Source organism: Gigantopelta aegis, chromosome 4, assembly GCF_016097555.1.
Source record: "Gigantopelta aegis isolate Gae_Host chromosome 4, Gae_host_genome, whole genome shotgun sequence".
Lineage (NCBI taxonomy): Eukaryota > Metazoa > Mollusca > Gastropoda > Neomphalida > Peltospiridae > Gigantopelta > Gigantopelta aegis.
Window position 1 is genome coordinate 26,706,816 of NC_054702.1, and position 24,433 is coordinate 26,731,248.

The 24,433-nt window shown below is 35.8% G+C and overlaps 1 protein-coding gene across 1 annotated transcript in view; it reads left to right on the forward strand.

Moving 5' to 3' along the window:
* The first annotated feature begins 2,335 nt into the window (after positions 1-2,335).
* LOC121369768 (sushi, von Willebrand factor type A, EGF and pentraxin domain-containing protein 1-like) overlaps positions 2,336-24,433 on the forward strand; it is a 31,937-nt gene continuing 9,839 nt past the window's right edge. Inside the window, exons 1-2 of the mRNA XM_041494827.1 lie at positions 2,336-2,779; positions 6,119-6,203. Coding sequence (XP_041350761.1) covers positions 2,462-2,779; positions 6,119-6,203 — 403 coding nt within the window. The 5' untranslated portion in view covers positions 2,336-2,461. The remainder of the gene's footprint in view (positions 2,780-6,118; positions 6,204-24,433) is intronic.

A 24,433-nucleotide genomic window follows, 5' to 3' on the forward strand; every position in this document is an offset into this window, starting at 1 on the left:
CAGGTTCGAGTCCCAGCAACGGCATGGGACAATTTGTGAGGCCAGAAAAGATTTAATTATCCCCTACGACAGTGCCTTAATATCTATGTATGTAACAGTCAACCTCGACATACATACAATATATAGATATTCAAACATCAATACATACATAGTCTAGATACAAAGAAATACATTGTTGTCATTGAAGAACTATCTTGTATTGGATATACGTGATGACCTACTTCTCTGGAAAACGGTAACATTGTGAAATAAAGGTGGGTTTTTTATTTTTCGTATTATGTAGGATTGCTGTAAATATAAAATAACTGGTAACTATCTTAAGACATTGGATTTATCCTGCTCAGGTCGAATGCGAATGCCTGTCTCACTAGCTGGATATGGAAGGAACGATCACCAGAGGCAGAACAGTAAGGGGTGGAGGCGAAGAACGTAGTCATGCCACCAGTTGAGCCAACGTCTGCGACCCCAGTACGAAGTGGACTAGAAGCGCCAGCGGTTGACTATGTTTACCATGAAGATCAACCAGCCATCAAAGAACTACGCGCTTCTTCGCCTCCACCACATTCATTCCCTGCTGATGCTGAAATACGTGTTGAGCCGGTGACCCAGAAGGAACCTATGAAGAGAAGTTATTACCACTCCGTGTCCAGAGGAGAAGACTGAAGCCTGATATATGAACTTAGGCAAGATTCGATCCAAGTATCGACGGTGCATCAAGACCGATGTCAATAACACGGACAACCTCATCATTATAAAGCCACAACATCTACCCTATTTGTATGGACAAAACACTATCCACAGGTTCAAACTTGAGAACGCAACCGATGAGAACAGCTCCGCAGAGGAACCAGGAGTCTCCGCCTTTCCGAACCTTCACCTCCGGAATAGGGTCATCGGACGTAAAACGTGTAGAACACTCTTCAAAAAGCTGTGCTTTTTATTATTATTATTTATTATTTATGAATAGTCCGATACACTTTAGTTTGACGGCCCGTTAAATTGCCCACAATCAATTCAAAACATTTGGACTGAGCAGTCATGTTTTTGGTTTTTGTTGGCCTTAAAGAGACATTCCTGAGTTTGCTGCAATTTTTAAGATGTTATCGACTGATAAAATATTTCTACGATTGTAATTACATATCAGATATATTTTTTCTGCATAAGTATTAGCTGCTGTATATTAAACGTTCTAATATTTGTACTAGGATAAATTTAATTTTATTTCCTAATTATTATTTTTTTCGTACGTACGAAATTATTAGAAGACGATATCCAGTTTGAGCTTCTTACAAACATTAAAACGACCAAAAACACATGGAATAATATTATATATACACTGATATTCGAAACAAAATATATTTAATATGTAAGTGTAATCGTAGAATTATTTTATTCGTCGAAAACATCTTACAATGCAGCAAACTCAGGAATGTCCCTTTAAATTAATTCTACAAATGACGCTCTTTATAGAAACTTACTAAGTTTCATTCCAAATTCTGCCCAACTCACATTTAGATCCACCCACTTCTGATTGGACTCAGTCACAGGCGATGTCAGAGACTAAGTTCCGGGTGGATTTGTTTGAACCTTAAAGGATAAACACGGAGATATTGTTTGGACTTGGACATGGCTGACTATAAACAATAGGGTTTCGCTACTTTAAACAATAATTCTTATTATACTCGGGAAATATTTGTTTTTCCTGCTACACATTTAACACTACCCATTGAAGTGTAACAGGCCTATGTAAAGAAAGAAGTGTTTTATTTAACGACGCACTCAACACATTTTATTTACGGTTATATGGCGTCAGACATATGGTTAAGGACCACACAGATTTTGAGAAAAAACCCGCTGTTGCCACTATATGGGCTACTCTTCCGATTGGCAGCAAGGGATCTTTAATTTGCGCTTCCCACAGGCAGGATAGCACAAACCATGGCCTTTGTTAAACCAGTTATGGATCACTGGTCGGTGCAAGTGGTTTACACCTACCCATTGAGCCTTGCGGAGCACTCACTCAGGGTTTGGAGTCGGTATCTGGATTAAAAATCCCATGCCTCGACTGGGATCCGAACCCAGTACCTACCAGCCTGTAGACCGATGGCCTGCCACGACGCCAAAGAGGCCGGTAGAGGCCTATGTAAAGACTGCATGACTTAATTTGGTTCGTGCAGTTGTAGGGTTTTATTCGTATATTAAATAATTGATACGTTCAATAGGAATATGATGCGCAAATCGATTCATTGACTACGGGCGTACGTTATTTTGATTGGTCTGGCTTTGTTTTTGTTTTGTGTTTTTTTTTTTTTTTACTTAGTATGATTATGCCAATATCTTGCTCAGAAAGTGATAAGACTATGTGCATATGGCTCATAGAACTGGACAAGTCATGCTCATACCACAGGCGAAATCATAGCAGACAGTCTCGTAGTGACTTTTGTGTATATTTACCTTGGCCATGAAGAGATCACAGGGATTTTCAGTGCAAACGGTTCCATGGTGTTTTTGTCTCCTCACCGTGGTGTCTGGGTATACAGGCCAAAATATTCCAGCACGTACCCGTCGTCTAACGGGGTCAGAGCTTAGCACGGACATAGTGAAGAATTTTCTTCAGTGTAAGAATTTATGTGCTCTGAATTCGCTATGCAAGTCCGTGAACTACAATCCCAAAACTCGGGAATGCACATCCCTCTACCAGGATCTGCTTACAGCAAACCCATCCTCCTTTGAAACACACCCCGGGCTCGTGTTTGCTGAAAAACGATTCATGAGTCAGGTAATATTATTATTATTGTTACTTTATTACACATAAATAAATAAGCATATACATACATACATACGTACGTATTATATGCACATACATAAATGCATACACACAATATACATGTATCAAAATTCATATACCAATACATACATACATACATACATACACATATACATATACATATACATATACATATACATATACGTACTACATAGACGGGGCAAAACGTAACCCAGTGGTAAAACACTTGCCTGATACGTGGTCGCTCTGGTATCGATCCCTGTCGGTGAACCTATAGGGCTATTTCTCGTTCCATCCAGTGCACCACGGCCGATATATGAAAGGCCGTGGTATGTGCTGTCCTCTCTGAGGGATGGTGCTTATCAACCAACCCTTGCTACTAATGGAAAAATGTAGCATGTTTCCTCTCTAAGACTATACATAAGCATTACCAAATCGAAAAGCTGATGATTAATAAAGCAATGTGTTCTAGTGGTGTCGATAAACAAAACAAACTTTAACTTTACACAGAAAGACGCCCAAATACACACAGATAGTTCTTAAAGGGACATTCCTGAGTTTGCTGCAATTTTTAAGATGTTATCGACTAATAGAGACTTTTTGACGACTGTAATTACATATCAAATATATTTTTCTGTATAAAATATTAATGGCTGTATATTAAAGGGACACACCCTAGTTACCGCTAGTTGTTAACCATTACGGCGTTGTTTTTCACTATTAAACCCATTTTTTCACAAATAAAATTGCACTTTACTTACCGTTTATTATTTAGAATATACATTTCCATTCACCTGAAGTGTTTTTTGGTAATCCTGGTGTTTGTAATACCACAAAATACATTTTTCGTATTTCTTAAAAACGGACGCACGTTTGAGAAAAAACCGTTGAGCAGACAAGGTCTAATCTATTTTTAGAGGGGATATTTCCACTTCAATGTCACAGACGTTGGTATACCACGTGACCGTTATCATTTTGGTTCGGTTTGTTTTCTCGTGCACGGTTCGCGCAATCAACATCCGATTTGTTGTTGTTCATTTGTGAGATTTTTCTTCACAGTTCGTGAACATTTTCAGTAACAATAAAGTTCAGACAAGTAAGTGTCCCAATACAAAACGTTACAAACCCTTAAAACCAATAATTTTGCTAAGTCTTACATATCTGGAGAGGGGATACAACCAGGACAGAACAGTTGGAACATGTCCAGGAGAGGTGAAAGAAACGCACCCCAAGTCTGTGAAATTTGTCGTGACGTGGGCATTGTTGTGCTTCGAGCGACATCTACCGGTGACATCAAAATACTAACTTTCAAAATTATTTCAAGCAATTGGGACATGGGGATTCCCATGGTATTTATCGATATAAAACCTTCTTTTTTACTCCATTTGATAAAAACGTGATCTAAGTGTGTTACAGATTTGTAGATTAACCAAATTATAATTTATTTTCGCTGGATGGAACTAGGGTGTGCGGCTTTAAACGTGTTTCTGCTCGTTCTAATATTTATGCTAGGTTAAATTTCATTTTATTTCCTAAAAATGATTTTTTCGTATGTACGAAATTATTTAAAGACAAAATCCAGTTTGGGCTTCTTACAAATATTTAGTCGACCAGAAACGAATTGCATATACAGACACTGATATTCTAAACAAGAAAATATATTTAAAGGCACATTCCTGAATTTGCTGCATTGTAAGATGTTTCCGACCAATAAAATAGTTCTACGATTAAACTTCTATATTAAATATATTTTCTATAAATAGCCGACGATTAATTAATCAATGTGCTCTAGTGGTGTCGTTAAATAAAACAACATTTAACTTTCTTAGTGTGTAGGATCCAAGTAGAGCACTTTGGTCGCAGGATCGAAAGTCTTCAGAGGATACATTCTTACATTTTTAAAATTGAACATGTGCTGGGGTATCTTTATTCAAACATTTTCCTATTGATTCCTGTTTTGACCTTTGAATTAATGATCAGTGTAACATATTAAGTCCTTAATTGCAAAATATTACGGACCAGGAGCTTCCTCTTTGTCCAAGATTAGATTATAAATTTTATTTTCCATAGAATCCTTTATGATTTTACGTGTAAATTCGAATTAACCTAACTCTGCTTACTATTGGCAATTTACAAAAAAAGAAGAAGAGAAGAGTTAAATGGCTAACGTTAGTTTCATTATTATTGCTACATATTCACCAATTAGAATATTGGTAATAAGTGGAATAAAATCATTCTGAAGCTTCATGTTCCTATCGTAACAAATTCATGGTATACATCTGTAGGTTATGTACTATTTTGCTGAATCACTTAAAGGGACATTCCTGAGTTTGCTGCATTGTAAGATATTTCCGACTAAGAAAATATTTATACGATTAAACTTACATATTAAATATATATTCTTGTTTAGAATATCGGTGTCTGTATATTCAATGTGATTCTGGTCGTCTTAATATTTGTAAGAAGCCCACACTGGATTTTGTCTTCCAATAATTTGGTACGTACGAAAAAAATAAAGTTTTTTAGGAAATAAAATGAAATTCAACCTAGTACAAATATTAGAACGATGAGAAACACGTTTAATATACAGCCACTAATATTTTATTCAGAAAAATATATTTGATATGTAATTACAATAGTTAAAGGTCTCTGTTAGTCGATAACATCTTAAAAATTGCAGCAAACTCAGGAATGTCCCTTTAATCCGTAATCTGTCTCTTCTACTGTTTAAAAATAGTATACCATTAGTAGTTGTTAGAACTGTTTGTATCCGTTTTGAATGTGACATACTTAATATTTGGTTAATTATGTATGTATGTAATAGTTATTATTTTAATATGTACTTTAGATAGCTTATTTTTATAGCCTAGTTTACAAGCAAAATTAAGAATTGTTTTAAATCCTGCCATAATTAATAAATACGGAAACAAAAATAACACGAAGACCGGGTGGCTGAGTGAGTGATATAAATGAAATACAATTTTATTAAATTCTGACAATTGAATTATAGGTTAAGTGTGAACCATCTACTTCAATCATTTTTAGCAGGTACTGATATATGAGCATAATATATTACAAAAGAGTAACATATATCTTGAAATTCATAGCGCCTAATGTGACATTGATTTTAGACAAACTATTTACCTTCGTTTTACTCTCTTCTTTTGCTTTTTCTTTCTTTTTTCTTCCTCTCCTTGTTATTATTGCTATTATTAGGTTATTATTACTATGTTTAAAAAAAATATTTACGTATTTATTATTATTATTTGTTTATTATTGTTGTGACATTTGCCAACATTGTTCGTTAAAACATTATTAAATTATTTTCAGGATAATGGTCCTTGCAAGAACAATCAATGTGTTGAAACACAAGTTTGTATTCGGGTGGGAACTACAAAAACGTGTCTTAATAAAGGTAATGTGGATAGTATATCATTTTATACTATATATAGGTTGCACTATACCAATTAATTTCCGGCTGGGTCGAAGTTCGAGGTGTACCGAACTTTTGATAGAGAAGTTAACACCACAAGTCCTGTGATTGGTTATAAATGTGAGTGTGTTGGTTGTAAAAACAATTAGTTTCATCTGGGCTAAAAATGTCTGCAATTTTATTTGATGTAGTACCACCGTGTCAAGTAGCCTTGTGCTTGGAACATGTATGGGGTACCTGTAAAAAAAAGTACTAAAATTTTGTGCGAAACTAGGGGTGTTGCAGAAACATCTGGTTATACCGAAAATGAGCCATGAAAGGTACCATTTTCTGCAGTTAATACTTTGAGGTAGGGGTTGTAGTACTGATATTTATGGGTCACAGTTTGGTTGATATATTGCATATAGTGTTTTTAAACACAAACGTTAACATGGTCGCCTATGGGATTTGAATTGGTATAGTCCAACCTATAGCACATATTCAGTGCATAATAAAAAAGATTATGATTTTTGTCATTTAATTAAATTAAACTACACTATTTGATTAATTAGCCGTCACTCGGCCATGCAAGTTCACAATGACCTTGACCTTGACAATAATTACTGTACATAGCTCTGAATGGAGTTTGAACAAAAATTAGCACTGAGGAAAAGTTGGTTTTGGCCTATAATTCATACTATACAGATTTGAATGTTCTTATTTACATGGTGTTTGACTTGCCATATACAACTGCTCTTAAATATGTTAATATATCTAGGCAATCTGAACTTAGATTTTAATAGCAATTTATTTTTATATTAAAAATAACATGTGCCAATATTGGGATAATGTCTTTAACTTCTATAAACATAATTAATGTTTCATGTGTGTACTTCTGATAGCTTAACTTTTTAAAGACCTTGATTTTTATTGTCCTTTTGGCATATTTATAGGGTGCTAAGTCATATTTTAGACACATTTGTAGTTTTAGGGGAAACATTTTTTTACTTTGAAGAATTTTTTTTACCAAAGCCATAATTAAAAATTTTGTCACTACTGTGCCTTCTGTTCTCATTTATACATAACAATAAGCTTGTTAAACATATCTTTAGGTCTCCAGATCAAATCTTTTTTTTAAATAATCACTTAGTTTGCTCCCATGAAGTGTATTTTAAGTGTATACTAGATTTGGAACCAATTTTCCAGATTTGATTATCTACCTTGGTGTAATTTGATGATTTATTTTATTGTTAATGCTGTATTATCCAATGTTAATAGCTAAATGATATGCTGGATTACAGATTGTAGGAATACATCCAATATACATATTGTATTGATCTGGATTAGAAAATAATGCAATAAAATAGATGTTCGGGTAATTATGTCACTTAAAAACAGGTTTTTTTAGTAATGAATCAAAAATAAATATGCGAAAGCTGCATGATAATTCCAGATATCACACATTTTTAAAACCTCCAACTACAGTAGGGTATACATAAAATATAGTCAGGAATATTGGTGGCTGCCAATGGTTTTGATGGTCCAATTTGAAAATCTGCATAGCTGATGGATTTGAAATTCCCGCACATGGTAACTTGAAGATGCCCACACTCAGCATACATGATTTTCTTCCAACAGTGATGTGCAGGACATTAAGTCATTACTTCATACAGATGCAGTCATGTTGGTTTTCCCTTCCTCAGACATTGTATTTTTTTAATACTGATATTTCTTTGATGTGCCTATTGAGGTCTTCATAATCTAGGGGTCAGTCAAGTACATGTGTTTCAATGGAATAAGTTTAAGGAGTTGAGGTACTCTGAATAGCCATGCTGTCTCTACATATATAGCTGAGCACACACACACATCTGACAATAAATATCTTCAGGAGTATTATTTTAAAAAAAATTATTTGTTCAAATATGACATATTGCATTTGTACAAAACTGTACAAAATACTTTTTTTGTGTGAGGTGTACATTAAATTAGGTTGCACTGTAGAAACAACAGTTTCAGTGAGGTTGTCAGTTTATGTCAGAAGACACCAGATCCTGGCTGTCATAAAAACACATGATTCACCACCTTTTGAAACATGTATGTTATCAGTATAGGTTGCACTATACCAATTAATTTCCGGCTGGGTCGAAGTTCGAGGTGTACCGAACTTTTGATAGAGAAGTTAACACCACAAGTCCTGTGATTAGTTATAAATGTGAGTGTGTTGGTTGTAAAAAAATTTAGTTTCATCTGGGCTAAAAATGTATGCAATTTTATTTGATGTAGTACCACCGTGTCAAGTAGCCTTGTGCTTGGAACATGTATGGGGTACCTGTAAAAAAAAGTACTAAAATTTTGTGCGAAACTAGGGGTGTTGCAGAAACATCTGGTTATACCGAAAATGAGCCATGAAAGGTACCATTTTCTGCAGTTATTACTTTGAGGTAGGGGTTGTAGTACTGATATTTATGGGTCACAGTTTGGTTGATATATTGCATATAGTGTTTTTAAACACAAACGTTAACATGGTCGCCTATGGGATTTGAATTGGTATAGTCCAACCTATAGCACATATTCAGTGCATAATAAAAAAGATTATGATTTTTGTCATTTAATTAAATTAAATTACACTATTTGATTAATTAGCCGTCACTCGGCCATGCAAGTTCACAATGACCTTGACCTTGACAATAATTACTGTACATAGCTCTGAATGGAGTTTGAACAAAAATTAGCACTGAGGAAAAGTTGGTTTTGGCCTATAATTCATACTATACAGATTTGAATGTTCTTATTTACATGGTGTTTGACTTGCCATATACAACTGCTCTTAAATATGTTAATATATCTAGGCAATCTGAACTTAGATTTTAATAGCAATTTATTTTTATATTAAAAATAACATGTGCCAATATTGGGATAATGTCTTTAACTTCTATAAACATAATTAATGTTTCATGTGTGTACTTCTGATAGCTTAACTTTTTAAAGACCTTGATTTTTATTGTCCTTTTGGCATATTTATAGGGTGCTAAGTCATATTTTAGACACATTTGTAGTTTTAGGGGAAACATTTTTTTACTTTGAAGAATTTTTTTTACCAAAGCCATAATTAAAAATTTTGTCACTACTGTGCCTTCTGTTCTCATTTATACATAACAATAAGCTTGTTAAACATATCTTTAGGTCTCCAGATCAAATCTTTTTTTTAAATAATCACTTAGTTTGCTCCCATGAAGTGTATTTTAAGTGTATACTAGATTTGGAACCAATTTTTCCAGATTTGATTATCTACCTTGGTGTAATTTGATGATTTATTTTATTGTTAATGCTGTATTATCCAATGTTAATAGCTAAATGATATGCTGGATTACAGATTGTAGGAATACATCCAATATACATATTGTATTGATCTGGATTAGAAAATAATGCAATAAAATAGATGTTCGGGTAATTATGTCACTTAAAAACAGGTTTTTTTAGTAATGAATCAAAAATAAATATGCGAAAGCTGCATGATAATTCCAGATATCAAACATTTTTAAAACCTCCAACTACAGTAGGGTATACATAAAATATAGTTAGGAATATTGGTGGCTGCCAATGGTTTTGATGGTCCAATTTGAAAATCTGCATAGCTGATGGATTTGAAATTCCCGCACATGGTAACTTGAAGATGCCCACACTCAGCATACATGATTTTCTTCCAACAGTGATGTGCAGGACATTAAGTCATTACTTCATACAGATGCAGTCATGTTGGTTTTCCCTTCCTCAGACATTGTATTTTTTTAATACTGATATTTCTTTGATGTGCCTATTGAGGTCTTCATAATCTAGGGGTCAGTCAAGTACATGTGTTTCAATGGAATAAGTTTAAGGAGTTGAGGTACTCTGAATAGCCATGCTGTCTCTACATATATAGCTGAGCACACACACACATCTGACAATAAATATCTGCAGGAGTATTATTTAAAAAAAAATTATTTGTTCAAATATGACATATTGCATTTGTACAAAACTGTACAAAATACTTTTTTTGTGTGAGGTGTACATTAAATTAGGTTGCACTGTAGAAACAACAGTTTCAGTGAGGTTGTCAGTTTATGTCAGAAGACACCAGATCCTGGCTGTCATAAAAACACATGATTCACCACCTTTGAAACATGTATGTTATCAGTATAGGTTGCACTATACCAATTAATTTCCGGCTGGGTCGAAGTTCGAGGTGTACCGAACTTTTGATAGAGAAGTTAACACCACAAGTCCTGTGATTGGTTATAAATGTGAGTGTGTTGGTTGTAAAAAAATTTAGTTTCATCTGGGCTAAAAATGTATGCAATTTTATTTGATGTAGTACCACCGTGTCAAGTAGCCTTGTGCTTGGAACATGTATGGGGTACCTGTAAAAAAAAGTACTAAAATTTTGTGCGAAACTAGGGGTGTTGCAGAAACATCTGGTTATACCGAAAATGAGCCATGAAAGGTACCATTTTCTGCAGTTATTACTTCGAGGTAGGGGTTGTAGTACTGATATTTATGGGTCACAGTTTGGTTGATATATTGCATATAGTGTTTTTAAACACAAACGTTAACATGGTCGCCTATGGGATTTGAATTGGTATAGTCCAACCTATATTGGCAAAATAACACAACTAGATTAATTTCTATATTTTTGGACACTGACCACAACATTGCTTTTTAGGACGTAACTACTTTTACTCTAGCTATGATGAGCAAAGGAATGTTAAAATATAATAATAATAATAATAATAATATTAACCTTAATGACAAAATATTTAGTATTATAATCTATATTATGTGAATAAGAACTGTTTTGTTTTGTTGCACAGATACCCGATGAGCACAAGCCAACCAATTAAGACGGTAAAACAATAAAAGTGTGAAATAAGAGGTTGATTTAATTTATATTATATAAAAAGTAGGACTGTTTCACAAATAAAATAACTGGTTACTGTCTAAAAATATGGGCTTTATCCTGATCAGGTCGAATGGCGAATGCCACTGAACAGATTCTTGCATATTCGCCATTCCAACCTTCGCAGGATAAAGCCGATATTTTAAAATAGTAGCCAGTTAGTCCCTCTATACATGTACTAGTCCGGCAGAGACATGCGATTTTTCTCGAAAGTCGAAATTGGGGTATTACATTTTTTATTGTTGATTTTGTTTAATGACGTATCCCAGAACGTATTTCCGGCGGATGACATTTTGTCACCTTTGGGCATTTTAAAATATATTGTCTACAAATATGAATTCCATAAATACAACCGTGATAGAGGTAGCCATATTTGTTATCTAACACATAAGCGGCTACATGCATATAGGTATACACAGCGGCCTTGTATATAGCTTCGGCCAATGAGCGTTTGCTATCTACATGGCAGTCGGGGTTGTTGTTGTTGTTTTTTTTTGTTGTTTTTTTGTTTTTTGTGTGTAGGGCTACCTATCCCAATTTAAACCTTTCCGTGGGTATCAAGGTTTACATCTAGTTGAGATATGAATATTGAAATATTGTCTTGAGTTTCGTGATCTTCTTCTTGCATGTGTGTTTAATCATTGCAACGACCGGCCTCGGTGGCGTAGTGGTTAGGCCATCGGTCTACAGGCTGGTAGGTACTGGGTTTGAATCCCAGTCGAGGCATGGGATTTTTAATCCAGATACTGACTCCAAACCCTGAGTGAGTGCTCCACAAGGCTCAATGGGTAGGTGTAAACCACTTGCACCGACCAGTGATCCATAACTGGTTCAACAAAGGCCATGGTTTGTGCTATCCTGTCTGTGGGAAGCGCAAATAAAAGATCCCTTGCTGCCTGTCGTAAAAGAGCAGCCTATGTGGCGACAGCGGGTTTCCTCTAAAAAAACAGTGTCAGAATGACCATATGTTTGACGTCCAATAGCCGATGATAAGATAAAAAATCAATGTGCTCTAGTGGCGTCGTTAAATAAAACAAACTTTACTTTACTTTTTTTTTTAATCATTGCAACATGCATATACTTGTATTTGATATTCAATTTTGGTGTTTGTTCGACTATGTCCGCGAACAGATAACGTAATGTTCGAAAGGAAATCTATAACAAATGATTAATTATCAATGCATCATGATTATCACATACAATAACCAGTCCATTGTGTTTATAATATGTAGCTGCTTCACACTGGGTGGAAACAGGGTGGATAAAATTGGCTTACATCTGTAGTCTGTTTAAAAAGTAATAATGGACATGTTACGAATAAACTATTGTATATTGTTAGAAGAATTATGATGTGACTATGCATATAACAGATGAATGCAAATAACTGACATATCCAAGGCTATAAACCTATGCGATCTCGGTAATAGGGTATAGATTGTCTGACAAGCGATTGGTTTTGTGTTAGGAAGAAAAACTTAGAAATAGGACAGCTTTAGATGGTCGAAATATCATTACAGGAGATGTATACATGTATTTTAATTGATCTTCTTAAACTGTTGTGAAACATAATTATGATGAATTTCACCCTAACCAATTTATGAACACAATATGCATGCACCTATGAAGGTTGCCGTGTGATATTTGAGCAGTTGTAATGTAATGCAAGTTAATTTAATTTAATTAAATAGACATACACTCCTAGTAAAGGCCTGTGAGATATTTTGAAGTTTTGAAGGTGCTTGGCTATATATCGCATTCAAAACATGAATGGCCGAACGTGTTATTAAACTATGATCATCATATGGGTTTCATCCAAAAAACAACAAAGCTGTCATGACTAGACAGAAGTAGGAAGCACAAAGCCTGACATGAGCAGCATAGATCTCTCTCTCTCTCTCTCTCTCTCTCTCTCTCTCTCTCTCTCTCTCTCTCTCTCTCTCTCTCTCTCTCTCTCTCTCTGTATTATATATATTGCACTCCACCAACAAAAATGTAAAAGCCATAGAAATGATCCTTTGAAGACAATGTCGATTACCCATGTTGGAACATGCTTTTATGGTTGCGCAAGAGGTCAAATGTCGCTCTCTGGTCTTTGGAAAATAAACCACAACAAAAAAAATATCTGAAGAAAATAGTTTGTACGCAGATAGTCTTTCAATGCATTTGAAAAACTTAAACCGAGGAAGGGTGCTTGGACAATCTTGAATCACTTGTTTTTGAAACGAAAGGGCAACATGGAACTGGTGTTATCGGGCATAGTCACTGGGTTGCTTTCACCATACCATCAATTAGCCCTCGTTTGAGAGATCATGTTGGATCTGGCCTAGGTGACGCTTAAGAATAAAATGCTGTTCACCTTTCCAAAAGCTCAATTATTGTTTAAATAAACACGGTGACATTAGTTTTTACATTATTGAATGACACAACCTAAAAAACAGTCAGTGTTTTCATTAATACTTTTGTCAGCACTCGCTCTTTCACTGTTGCTAATATACAACAGTATTAGGGAAATTATTGCTACAAGTACCACTAAACACAATCCGGAATGGGAAGACAAAAGACGATCTATCTAGTTGTAAAGCTCCAAGAAGGTCTTGTAAGCAAATTCACCTATGCTAGGCTTGGAATCAACTGTACAGCAAGTATTGTAATATTATCAAATATTGTGCACCCTAAGGCCCAAACGGTAGGGGACCACAGTGTTGCATACCCTTACCACTGAATATAGTATACTTGTAATAATGCCCTAGACACGCCATTAGCAACCAACAGCAATAAAAAGGTCTATAGCCACTGGTGTAGCCAGGATGGTGGTGGAGGGGTATGTCATATTGCTCCCGGAAATCACACCTTTCCTTTCTCACAACATTTTATATTTGCCTGTCGTGTAGAAGACTCAAGGACTCTGTGTGGTTGCCCACTCCCATGTAGATGGGCCCCAATATAAAGTATGCCGATATTTACTGCTAAAACAATAAAATGCAACATATTTTACATTTAATTTCTACAGTTATAACTTTCAACCTGATTTAAAAAAAATATATAAATTACACAATATACTAAATAACGACTTCTCAATGTTCTGTCTGCGTATAGTTTAACCCAACCGCACACCATTTAGAATTCCTGACAGGTCCTTGAAGTATATCATCATTCTTAGCGTGCGCTGTTTAGTGTGCAGTATGCATCAACCACACATTGTAATTATAAAATAAAGAATCTTGAAACACCAAATTCAGGTTACTCATACATGTATGTTTAGTTTACAAAATTTGATCCAATAAGGCAGCCGACTACGGGCATAACCATCTTCCAAAATGGCCGCCGTTCTGAAGAATAACAATGTGATGGCCGTATAGTCCAAAGACCTGCTTACGCATATTATATTTAAAAGAAAACCAAATCCAGCTGAATCACAAGATATCGTCAATTGCATATATATAAAATTTAGTATATGACATTTGAAAGAATATGCAGAGAACAGAAAAAGGCGGCCATTTTCGAAAAACAAACTCTGTTGACCACGCCCATATATTCAAATGTCAAACTTTAATACTGTTTATGGTTTCCAATGCGTGTTTCTAACCTTTTTGCCAGGTTTGAAGCAACAACATATTTTTGGTCCTTTTAATGATTGAAGATTTATAATGGCGGCCATTTGGAAAAAGGACACATTGTGGGACACACCCACTTTCTCGAAAGGGCAGCCCCATCTTAGTTAGGTCGGCAGGTCTGAGTGATCTAGAAAATATTGAAAAACTTAATTCCAGGAACATTTGTCACGAATCCTTCCTAATTGTGTATCTACTACTGGGACAATATTACCAGTTATTGACAATAAAATGGCTAAAGATATATATTTTAAAATCTCAAAATGCCCAAAGGTGACACGATGTCATCGATCAGATCTGTGAAATAGATGTCTTAAATAACTATACTCAGCAAAACATAAACTTAATACCTAACTTGAGGGTTAGTGGTTCGCTGCCGGACTATATTGTGTAAAATTCCTTCTTCTGTGATAGTGGCGAAAGCCCAGCAGAACAGATAGTGGAAATTCAAGATAGTACACATATACTAGTAATCTTTTCGTTTCACATATGCATGAAGCGAAAATTAATTGCGGTCAATTTTCAAATTAACCTACAGTAATTATATTACCCTGAAACAATTTGACTAAACATCTAGAGCCGGTTGTTAAAACGTTAGTTAGCTTAACCATTGGTTAACAGAAACAATTTTAAACCAAGGACTCGATCAACAATACAAATTATACTTGAAAACATAATATTGAAACTTGATTTAGAACCAAAGGTATCCATACATAATCAAATGTTGATTTATACTGTAATTACGAGAAAATAATTGAAAGGAAACTATTAGACTAACCCAGGGTTAATTTAACTATGCGTTGGACAACAGGGATCTGGTGTGGTCAGTTTACTACATGAAGAATTCTACTCCTCTGAGGAACGGGATGTAACCTTGTGGTAATGCACTCGCTTGATGCGCGGTCGGTCTGGGATCGATACCCATCGGAGGGCCCATTGGGCTATTTCTCGTTACAGCCAGTGCACCACGACTGGTATATCAAAGGTCGTGGTATGTGCTGTTCTGTCTGTGGGATGGTGCATATAAAATATCCCTTGCTGCATTACAAAAAAAATGTATCGGGTTTCTTCTGATGACTACGTGTCAAAATTACCAATAGCCAATGATTAATGGGGTGTCGTTAAACAAACAAACAAACAAACAAAATCTACTCCTCTTGTGGGCAGGGCGTATCCCAGTGGTTAATCGTTCCCTATCGGTGTGCCCATTGGATTATTTCTCGTTACAGCCAGTGCACCACGACTGGTATATCAAAAACCGTGGTATGTGCTATCCTGCCTGTGGGACGATGCAATTTATAAAACATCCCTTGCTACTAATGAAAAATAATGTAAAAAAACAATGTAAAAATTACCAAATGTTTGAGATCCAAAAGCCGACGATAAATAATTCAGTGTGCTCTAAGGGTATCGTTAAACAAAACACCCGTTTTCTACTCCTGTATGTAACGGGATCCGCGATATATCAACAAAGAGTTCGACGTTATTATCCTGCTATTCCGTTATTGTATTCCCACATTCCAGGTAGTACTAAACCAATTAATTTCCGGCTGGGTCAAAGTTCGAGGTGCATCCAACTTTTGATGCTTTTAGTTAACACCACAAGTGTTGAGTGTGTTGGTTATAAATAACAGTTTGTTTCATCTGGGCCAAAAAATGTATGCAATTTTATTTCATCTTGTACCACTGTGTCAGGTTGCTTTGTGCTAGAACATGTATGGGGTACCTGTAAAAAAAAGTACTAAAGTTTTGTGCGGGACTAGGGTACTCATAGACCCTAACCGTTATCTTTAAAATGAGCATCTTGACCCCCTATTTTTTTTCTGATTCACTTTAGGGACCGGCCTCGGTAGCGTCGTGGTTAGGCCATCGGTCTACAGGCTGGTAGGTACTGGGTTCGGAACCCAGTCGAGGCATGGGATTTTTAATCCAGATACCGACCCCAAACCCTGAGTGAGTGCTCCGCAAGGCTCAATGGGTAGGTGTAAACCACTTGCACCGACCAGTGTTCCATAACTGGTTCAACAAAGGCCATGTTTTGTGCTATCCTGCCTGTAAGAAGCGCAAATAAAAGATCCCTTGCTGCTAATCGGAAAGAGTAGCCCATGTAGTGGCGGCAGCGGGTTTCCTCTCAAACTCTGTGTGGTCCTTAACCATATGTCTGACGCCATATAACCGTAAATAAAATGTGTTGAGTGCGTCGTTAAATAAAACATTTCTTTCTTTCTTTCACTTTAGGGGTGAGGGGTGGTAGTATTTATTTCCGTGGTGTTTATGTCGATTGATACGCTGCAGTTTTAGCCACATTTGTTAGAATTGTCGGCTATGGATTTGATTTGGTAGTATACACCTTCCACTGCGGTTTTTGTCCTCCATTTCGTAACTTTAGCTTCTTTCTTTTATCCTAATTTAAGTTATTCCTTAAAAAAGAGATTCTATGGTCCTGTTCAATTGTTTGAGCATAAGATATTTGTAAATGTTGCGTTTAATTCCTATTCAATATTTGTTTTCTTTATATACGTGTGGAAATTACCAGCTAAATTTTGCATTTCTTGATACTATTATCCTGTTCAATTATTTAGACCCAAATTTTTTTGCAAATGTTACGTTTATGTGCTATTCGATATTTGTTTTCTTTGCATTTACATGAAAACAAACCCAAACCCCGACAGGTTTTATATACAAATCATCATATAAAATGCACGAAGTTGACTTAATTCCACTTTTTAAAAATCTCTGTGTCTTTTGAATGCACGTTATTTCTCCTATAAATAACTACGGTCATTTGCATATCAAAACATTGGGATCTGAGGCTACGTGAAGGCCATTATAGCTTGTTTCACTAAATCAAGGTTATTATTGTTTTGCAGTGTGTAACAGCATTGTCTAATCTTTCCGTTAAACATAGATGTAAACAAACAGAACATGTAACCCTTTCTTGTAGGTGCATTATATTTAATAAATTTAGCTAATGTATTATGTATTTTTATTTTATTATACCAATTATATATTAGCATACCATACCTAACCTAACACAACTGAGGTGTAGCACAGTAATAAACACAAATCACCTCACACACCGCAGGAATGTGCTTTTCAAATTTATAAATAAATTTAATGCAGGGCCGGACCCAGAAGACCAGGGGGGGGGGGGGATAAAATATCAAAGGCCACCAACATCAAATAATAATAATAAATGTTATTTAATTTGCCTCTAAATTGGGAACTCATACGTGTATATATATATATATATATATATATATATCTATATCTATATCTATATCTATATATATATATATATATATATATATATATATATATATATATAGTATTTAGGGTGGTGCTAGGGGCTGGGGTTTGGGGGTTGGGTGTTACATTTGTAATGCGAAAAACCAAAGGGCTATTGTTCGGACTCGTATGGGTTCAACCACTTTTTCATCCCGCAGACACAGCCCTGAATGTTCAAAATACGATAGCATTGCTTGGTCAATAACATCATTATTTCGATCTATGACTGCACGTGCTATTGTAGCAATGTGTAAACCACGTAAAATACAAGTTAGGTAGGATATATAAATTCATTGAAAATGTATTAGTCGACATTCTTTTTATTGTTATTTGAGGAAAAATATGGGTAAATCGAAAAACACTTCAGTTGATGTAAAATCGTGTATTAAGAACGTTTTCGATTATTTTGAAGATGAATATCAGCGCGGTAGACCTAGGTATGCTTCTTATCGAATTGTCGATCGAGTTGCCGCTGCACTTAAAGTTTCGGTTTCAACAGTAAAAAGAACTGTGAAAAATCTAAGCCCTACGAATCCAAGCACAAAAATCACTGTTAAAAAACGCGACCGAAAACTCATCGATTTATTTGATAAAGGTGTTATTAGACGACGAGTATACAGATTTTATAGAGAGGGCGAATTACCTACATTACATAAGATTAACGTGGCTTTAAGGGAGGAATGTGGAATCAACATATCCATATCAACTTTACGAAGAACACTCCATGACCTCGATTTTAAATACCAACAAATGTCTACAACCGGAAAAGTGATTTTTGAGGACGCCAATATATCAGACAGGAGACTGTCCTATCTCCATGAAATATCCAGTTTACGAGAACAGGGGTATATAATAGTGTATCAAGATGAGACCTGGGTGAATGTCAACCACACAACATCCCACCACTAGACATATATCCATCCGGGCACAAGTACCGCCAATCACCTGCCGAAATCAGACGCTGCTGATCGAGTTCCTAAACTCTGTTCGGTGACTGGGAAGGGAAAAAGACTTATTATTTGTCATGCTGGCTGTGATAAATATGGATTGATAGATGGCTGTGAATTGATCTTTGATCTCATGGTGAGATGAATCATGAAAATTTCATCAAATGGTTTGAAGAACAACTTATGCCTTCTCTACCAGAACATTCGGTTATCGTCATGGATAACGCAAGCTACCACAACAAATTAACTGAGATTACACGATGTCCTGCACTAAACGCTAAAAAGGAAGAAATTCAGTCGTGGCTACGAAACAAAAATATACCTTTTGAGAGTAACATGACAAAGCCAGTTCTTTATGAACTTGTGAAAAGTAACAAATGTGCAAAGCAATTTGTTATTGATGATATTGCTGAACGCCATGGGCACTTGTGTCTAAGACTGCCGCCAAGACGTTCTGAACTCAATCCGATAGAACTGATCTGGAGCAAGTCAAAGGGCACATAGCTCGTCATAATGATGGTAAAATGACCACGGTGCGGAGAGAACTTGCACATGCATTGAACTCTGTCACACCTACACACTTCTCTGACGCAGTTAAACATGTAATAAAGATCGAAGAAGATTTTAGAAAACAAAATAGTTTTATAAGAAATAAAATACCCCCTGTGATAGTCCCCCTTAACGAAGATAGTGATGAAGAAATGAGTTCGTCGACTGATTAAGTTATTTCTCCATACCCATCAGGAGTATTACTTTAATGTACGCATGAACTCTTTAACACCAAAAACTATTTATTTCCATATCATTCACTATCTAACAACCTAACAACCTATAAACTAATCGACTAGAAATGCATATAGACTACACATACATACGAGAGAAATGTTTATTTAACGACACACTCAACGCATTTGATATACGTTTATGTGGCGTCAGACAAAACGGTTAAGGAGCATTATGACAGTGAGAAAGAAACTCGCTACCGCCACATGGGCCACTGTTTCCGATAAGCAATTTTGATAAGCAATAAGGGACGTTTTATATGCACCATCCCATAGACAGGATAGCACATACCACAGCCTTTATACATCAGTTATGGTGCACAGGCTGGAACTAGACACAACCCAATGGGTCCACCATGTGGGATCGATCAGTCGACCTACCATGAGCGAACGCTTTACCTCTGAGCTACGTCCCGCTCCATATACAAAAGAAGCCTTAAGTGGGGTTGGGGTTGTGCAGAGGGTCACACCTCCACCAATCGCATGCATACCATATTCTTCTCTCTCTCTCCCTATAACCATATAACCATAGATTAAAATATGTTGAGTGCGTCGTTACATAAATGACGTCTCTCTCTCTCTCTCTCTCTCTCTCTCTCTCTCTCTCTCTCTCTCTCTCTCTCTCTCTCTCTCTCTCTCTCTCTCTCTCTCTCTCCTTTCAGCGCGCGCGCTTGTGTATTCCACAATATAATTATAATATTTGATACATATTGTTTTTTTCAAACTGAGGTTTTGTCACTTGAACTCCCCACCTGAATCCGCGCCTGCCTCATGTTTACAGATATTTTCTTAAATATAGGTCATACTACGATTTGTGCGGATAGGACGATAGAACCGAACATTAGTTTGAAACGCACTATAGAATGATGCTTTTGATATGCAAATGACCTTAGTTATTTATAGGAGAAATAACGTGCATTCAAAAGACACAGAGATTTTTAAAAAGTGGAATTAAGTCAACTTCGTGCATTTTATATGATGATTTGTATATAAAACCTGTCGGGGTTTGGGTTTGTTTTCATGTAAATGCAAAGAAAACAAATATCGAATAGGACATAAACGTAACATTTGCAAAAAACTTTGGGTCTAAATAATTGAACAGGATAATAGTAGTATATGTCCTGACTACCTAATCGGTGAAAATTATGCAGAAATTCTGAGGGGAAATGTTCAAATGACGTCATCAAAATAGCGACCGTATTTAGTACAAGCAGCCCAGTAAAATGGTGTAGATTTTCCTGATAAAAGCATAAAATGTCGTCTACAAGTTGCCCGTTACCATAATTTTCAACTTTTAGTATGAACCACATGGCCAAATTACATTATGGTGACTAAATTTAATTTGTAAGATGGCCGCCATATAGAAACATAGTACCAATATCTCAGCACCCATGCCAATTAGAATCGCAATGTGTTGGCCTAACCTAACATTTTTAGATGCAATGAAAGCAATTATATAATTACAATTATTAGTAGCTAGATTTGTATGAAAGAAACGTAATATAGAGAAATATTATTGAGGAAAGCAAACGTCTGTTGTGCATTACAGCTTCTCGCTCTATTATCGTTGTGTTTTAGATAGTCTTTAAGAAGACAATATACAAAGAAAGAAAGACATTGTCTTATTTGAAGACGCACGCAGCATTATGACGTCGGAAATATGATTAAGGACCACAGAGATAATTAGAGAGGAAATCCGCTGCCGGCTTTCCTTGGCCTACCCTTTCTGATATGCAATCACTTAATTCAACTTACTTGAAATTAGAAAATATATTGTAGTCACGGCATAGATTAACAAAATCAATAATCGCAATATGCCGAGGTATATATTATTGAAGATGCTTTGCTGATTTCGTACGCCACTGCACAGGCATGTGAGTTTTATTGAAACTGTAATTATGACAGTAAGAAATGCATTTCAGTACACGGCGGTGCGGCACATCTATTACCGTATCCCCTAAGACTTTAAATTGTACTTAACGGCTCACTTTCATTTGGTTAAAATGCCATTTGGTCGAGTACTAAATTCAATTATAGAAATGAACGAGTGAATCATTAATAATCTAACTGTTACCTCCGTTTGGACCAGTGAACATTTCATTTCATTTCAACTTATTTTAGTGCTTATATCCAATTAAGGTTCAAACACGCTGTCCTGGGCACACGCCTTAGCTATCGGGGCTGTTTGTCCAGAACAGTGGGTTAGTTGTTAGTGGTTAGTGAGAGAGAAGAGGGTGTAGTGGCCTATTGAGTTCTTAAAACTGGCTCTTGGTGGGAACCGGTACCATGATGCGAACCCTGTACATACCAGCCTTATGCCCGATGGCTTAACCACACCACCGATGCCGGTAACATTTCATTAACAGAATAACAATTAATATATAACAACAAAAAACCTATTAGAAAATATGACATTTTGGTGACTAATACTTGAGGAATAATTTGAACATGTAAATGTCAGTGTGATTAGTGTAAATGTTATTAGAGTTTAAAGGAAACATGTCACGTAAACCATATTTGGCACCAACCATGTACAATTAATTATAAATTGAATCACCTAAAAAAAATTTTTATAAAAAATTAATTACTTAAAATATCTCCATAAAAGAACCCCAGATACGAGCTCTTAGCGGAAATTGCCGATCTTTAATGAGCAGGGCAATCACGAGGTCCGTGACGTCAGAGATGCGTCGCTTGATCTGAAGCCTTACACTTAAAAGCATTAGTCCGTACCACTCATAAAGAATCTAAGACTTGCACAGCTTACCAAAACAATGAGTGTTCGTTCGCAAAACGTTTTGCCGTATCAATATGAGCTGTTAGTAAATGAAGAAAGACACACATTTACTTACAACAGTGATACTGATGAAAAAACGGATAGCGAGTCGGAGGGTGGAGAAACTGATGGTGCCAGACCAGACCGGTCGACCAATTTACAGCCCGGAGCCCGAAAGTAACCCGGAGACAAAACCAAAACTCGGATGCTAATGCCGAGGTGTATACTGTTCATATTTAGCATAAAGATACACCTCGATATGATGTATTTAAATATGTAAAAAATATAAATGTAGGACAAACATTTTTTGGTGGGGGTTTTTTTTATAGAAAATATCGCATTTTTTATGTTCGGGCTGTACATAATGAAATCTGTATGCACAGTGTAAACAAACGCTCTAATTTACGACAAGGCGCTTCACTTTCATTAACCTGGCTTGTAAAACAACATAAATGACTTGAGAGTATAATCAACTTTTAAACTAAATATATTTCTATTTGCATCAATAGAACGAAATGGGGTTATAGTATTTTTCTCTCATAAAAAAAAGTAGCATATTATTAGGCCTATTGGTAGGGTGCGTTAGAGTAAAAACGACCACTCACGATACCCAAGTGATAATTTTCTTTTCTTTGGTACTACGTAATTGGTCAGTTTTGTAATTTTATATGGGAAAGTCTACTTAATCAAGGGTTTTACAGCATTATTTACAGTAATGAAGCAGGGCGGCTGATAATGTCCATTAACATTGTACTATAGTCGCGATAGGTTACGCCACAATACCCTGTGATCTTAAAAAAATTGGCACGTATTTTGTACGTATGTCTAGACCGTGGTAATCACTTACCTGGTCGATACCCTGCAATATACACCTGCCAATCAGGAATCACATGTGCAGGCCACGGAAAGAAAGGACCAATTAACTAAAACAACACTCCGATTCTCAAGTCAGCCCGTGGATGAAACATAATAGTTATTTCGACACCGACAGTAGTGGTTTATTTTGTATTGAACTTCGTGTTGCTTTGGGGCTTCGGGCGATGAGGAACGTTTTTGTGACGTATTCCGCCCGAAGATTAAAAACATTATTTAAAATTATTATTGTTTTCTACACGTTTTTTAAAAACATATTTAAATACATCGTACTGAGATGCCAAATCCCATGTTTGTATATGCCATATGTAATTACTTGTTGACGTTTCCTTCTTCGGACGGTGAATACAGATTTTGTTATGTAGGCCTACAGCCCTAACATGAAAAATCTTCTTTTTTTCCCCCAAAAATAAATAAATAAAACATTCTACATTTTTGTTTTAACATATATAAATACATCATGCTGAGGTGTATCTTTGTGCCAAATATGTACAATGTACACCTCGGCATTCGCAACCGAGTACTGTTTTTGTCTCCGGGTAACGTTCGGGCTCCGGGCTGTAAATAGGCTGACACCAAAGTACTATGCGGTGTTGGTGTCCAATCTTTTCTTTTGCGATAAAATACACGCGTCTTTCTTCGGATACAATCCTTTGGAAAACCATAAAAAGACAATCCCGATCGTTTAAACTGTTTATTTTTACACCCAAAGGCCGCGCAGTACGGCACTGTTGGACTGAAAAGATCGTAAGCCCCTTACTCCATATATAAACAGTTAACAACAATGGAAGAGTACAGCGGCTCTGACGTCACTTCCCTTTTTTTCCGAACGCTCACGAAGAAATATGCATAAATCGTACTTTGATACTGATTAGCGTAATTTCTTCATTTTAAGTTAACTACACGTATTTTATTGTTATAAAGTTATTTGTATATTATTTTTATATCATTTTTCTTTTAAAATGAGCTATAATATGGTCTCGTGTCATGTTTCCTTTAATATTGATATGAGTTAATATA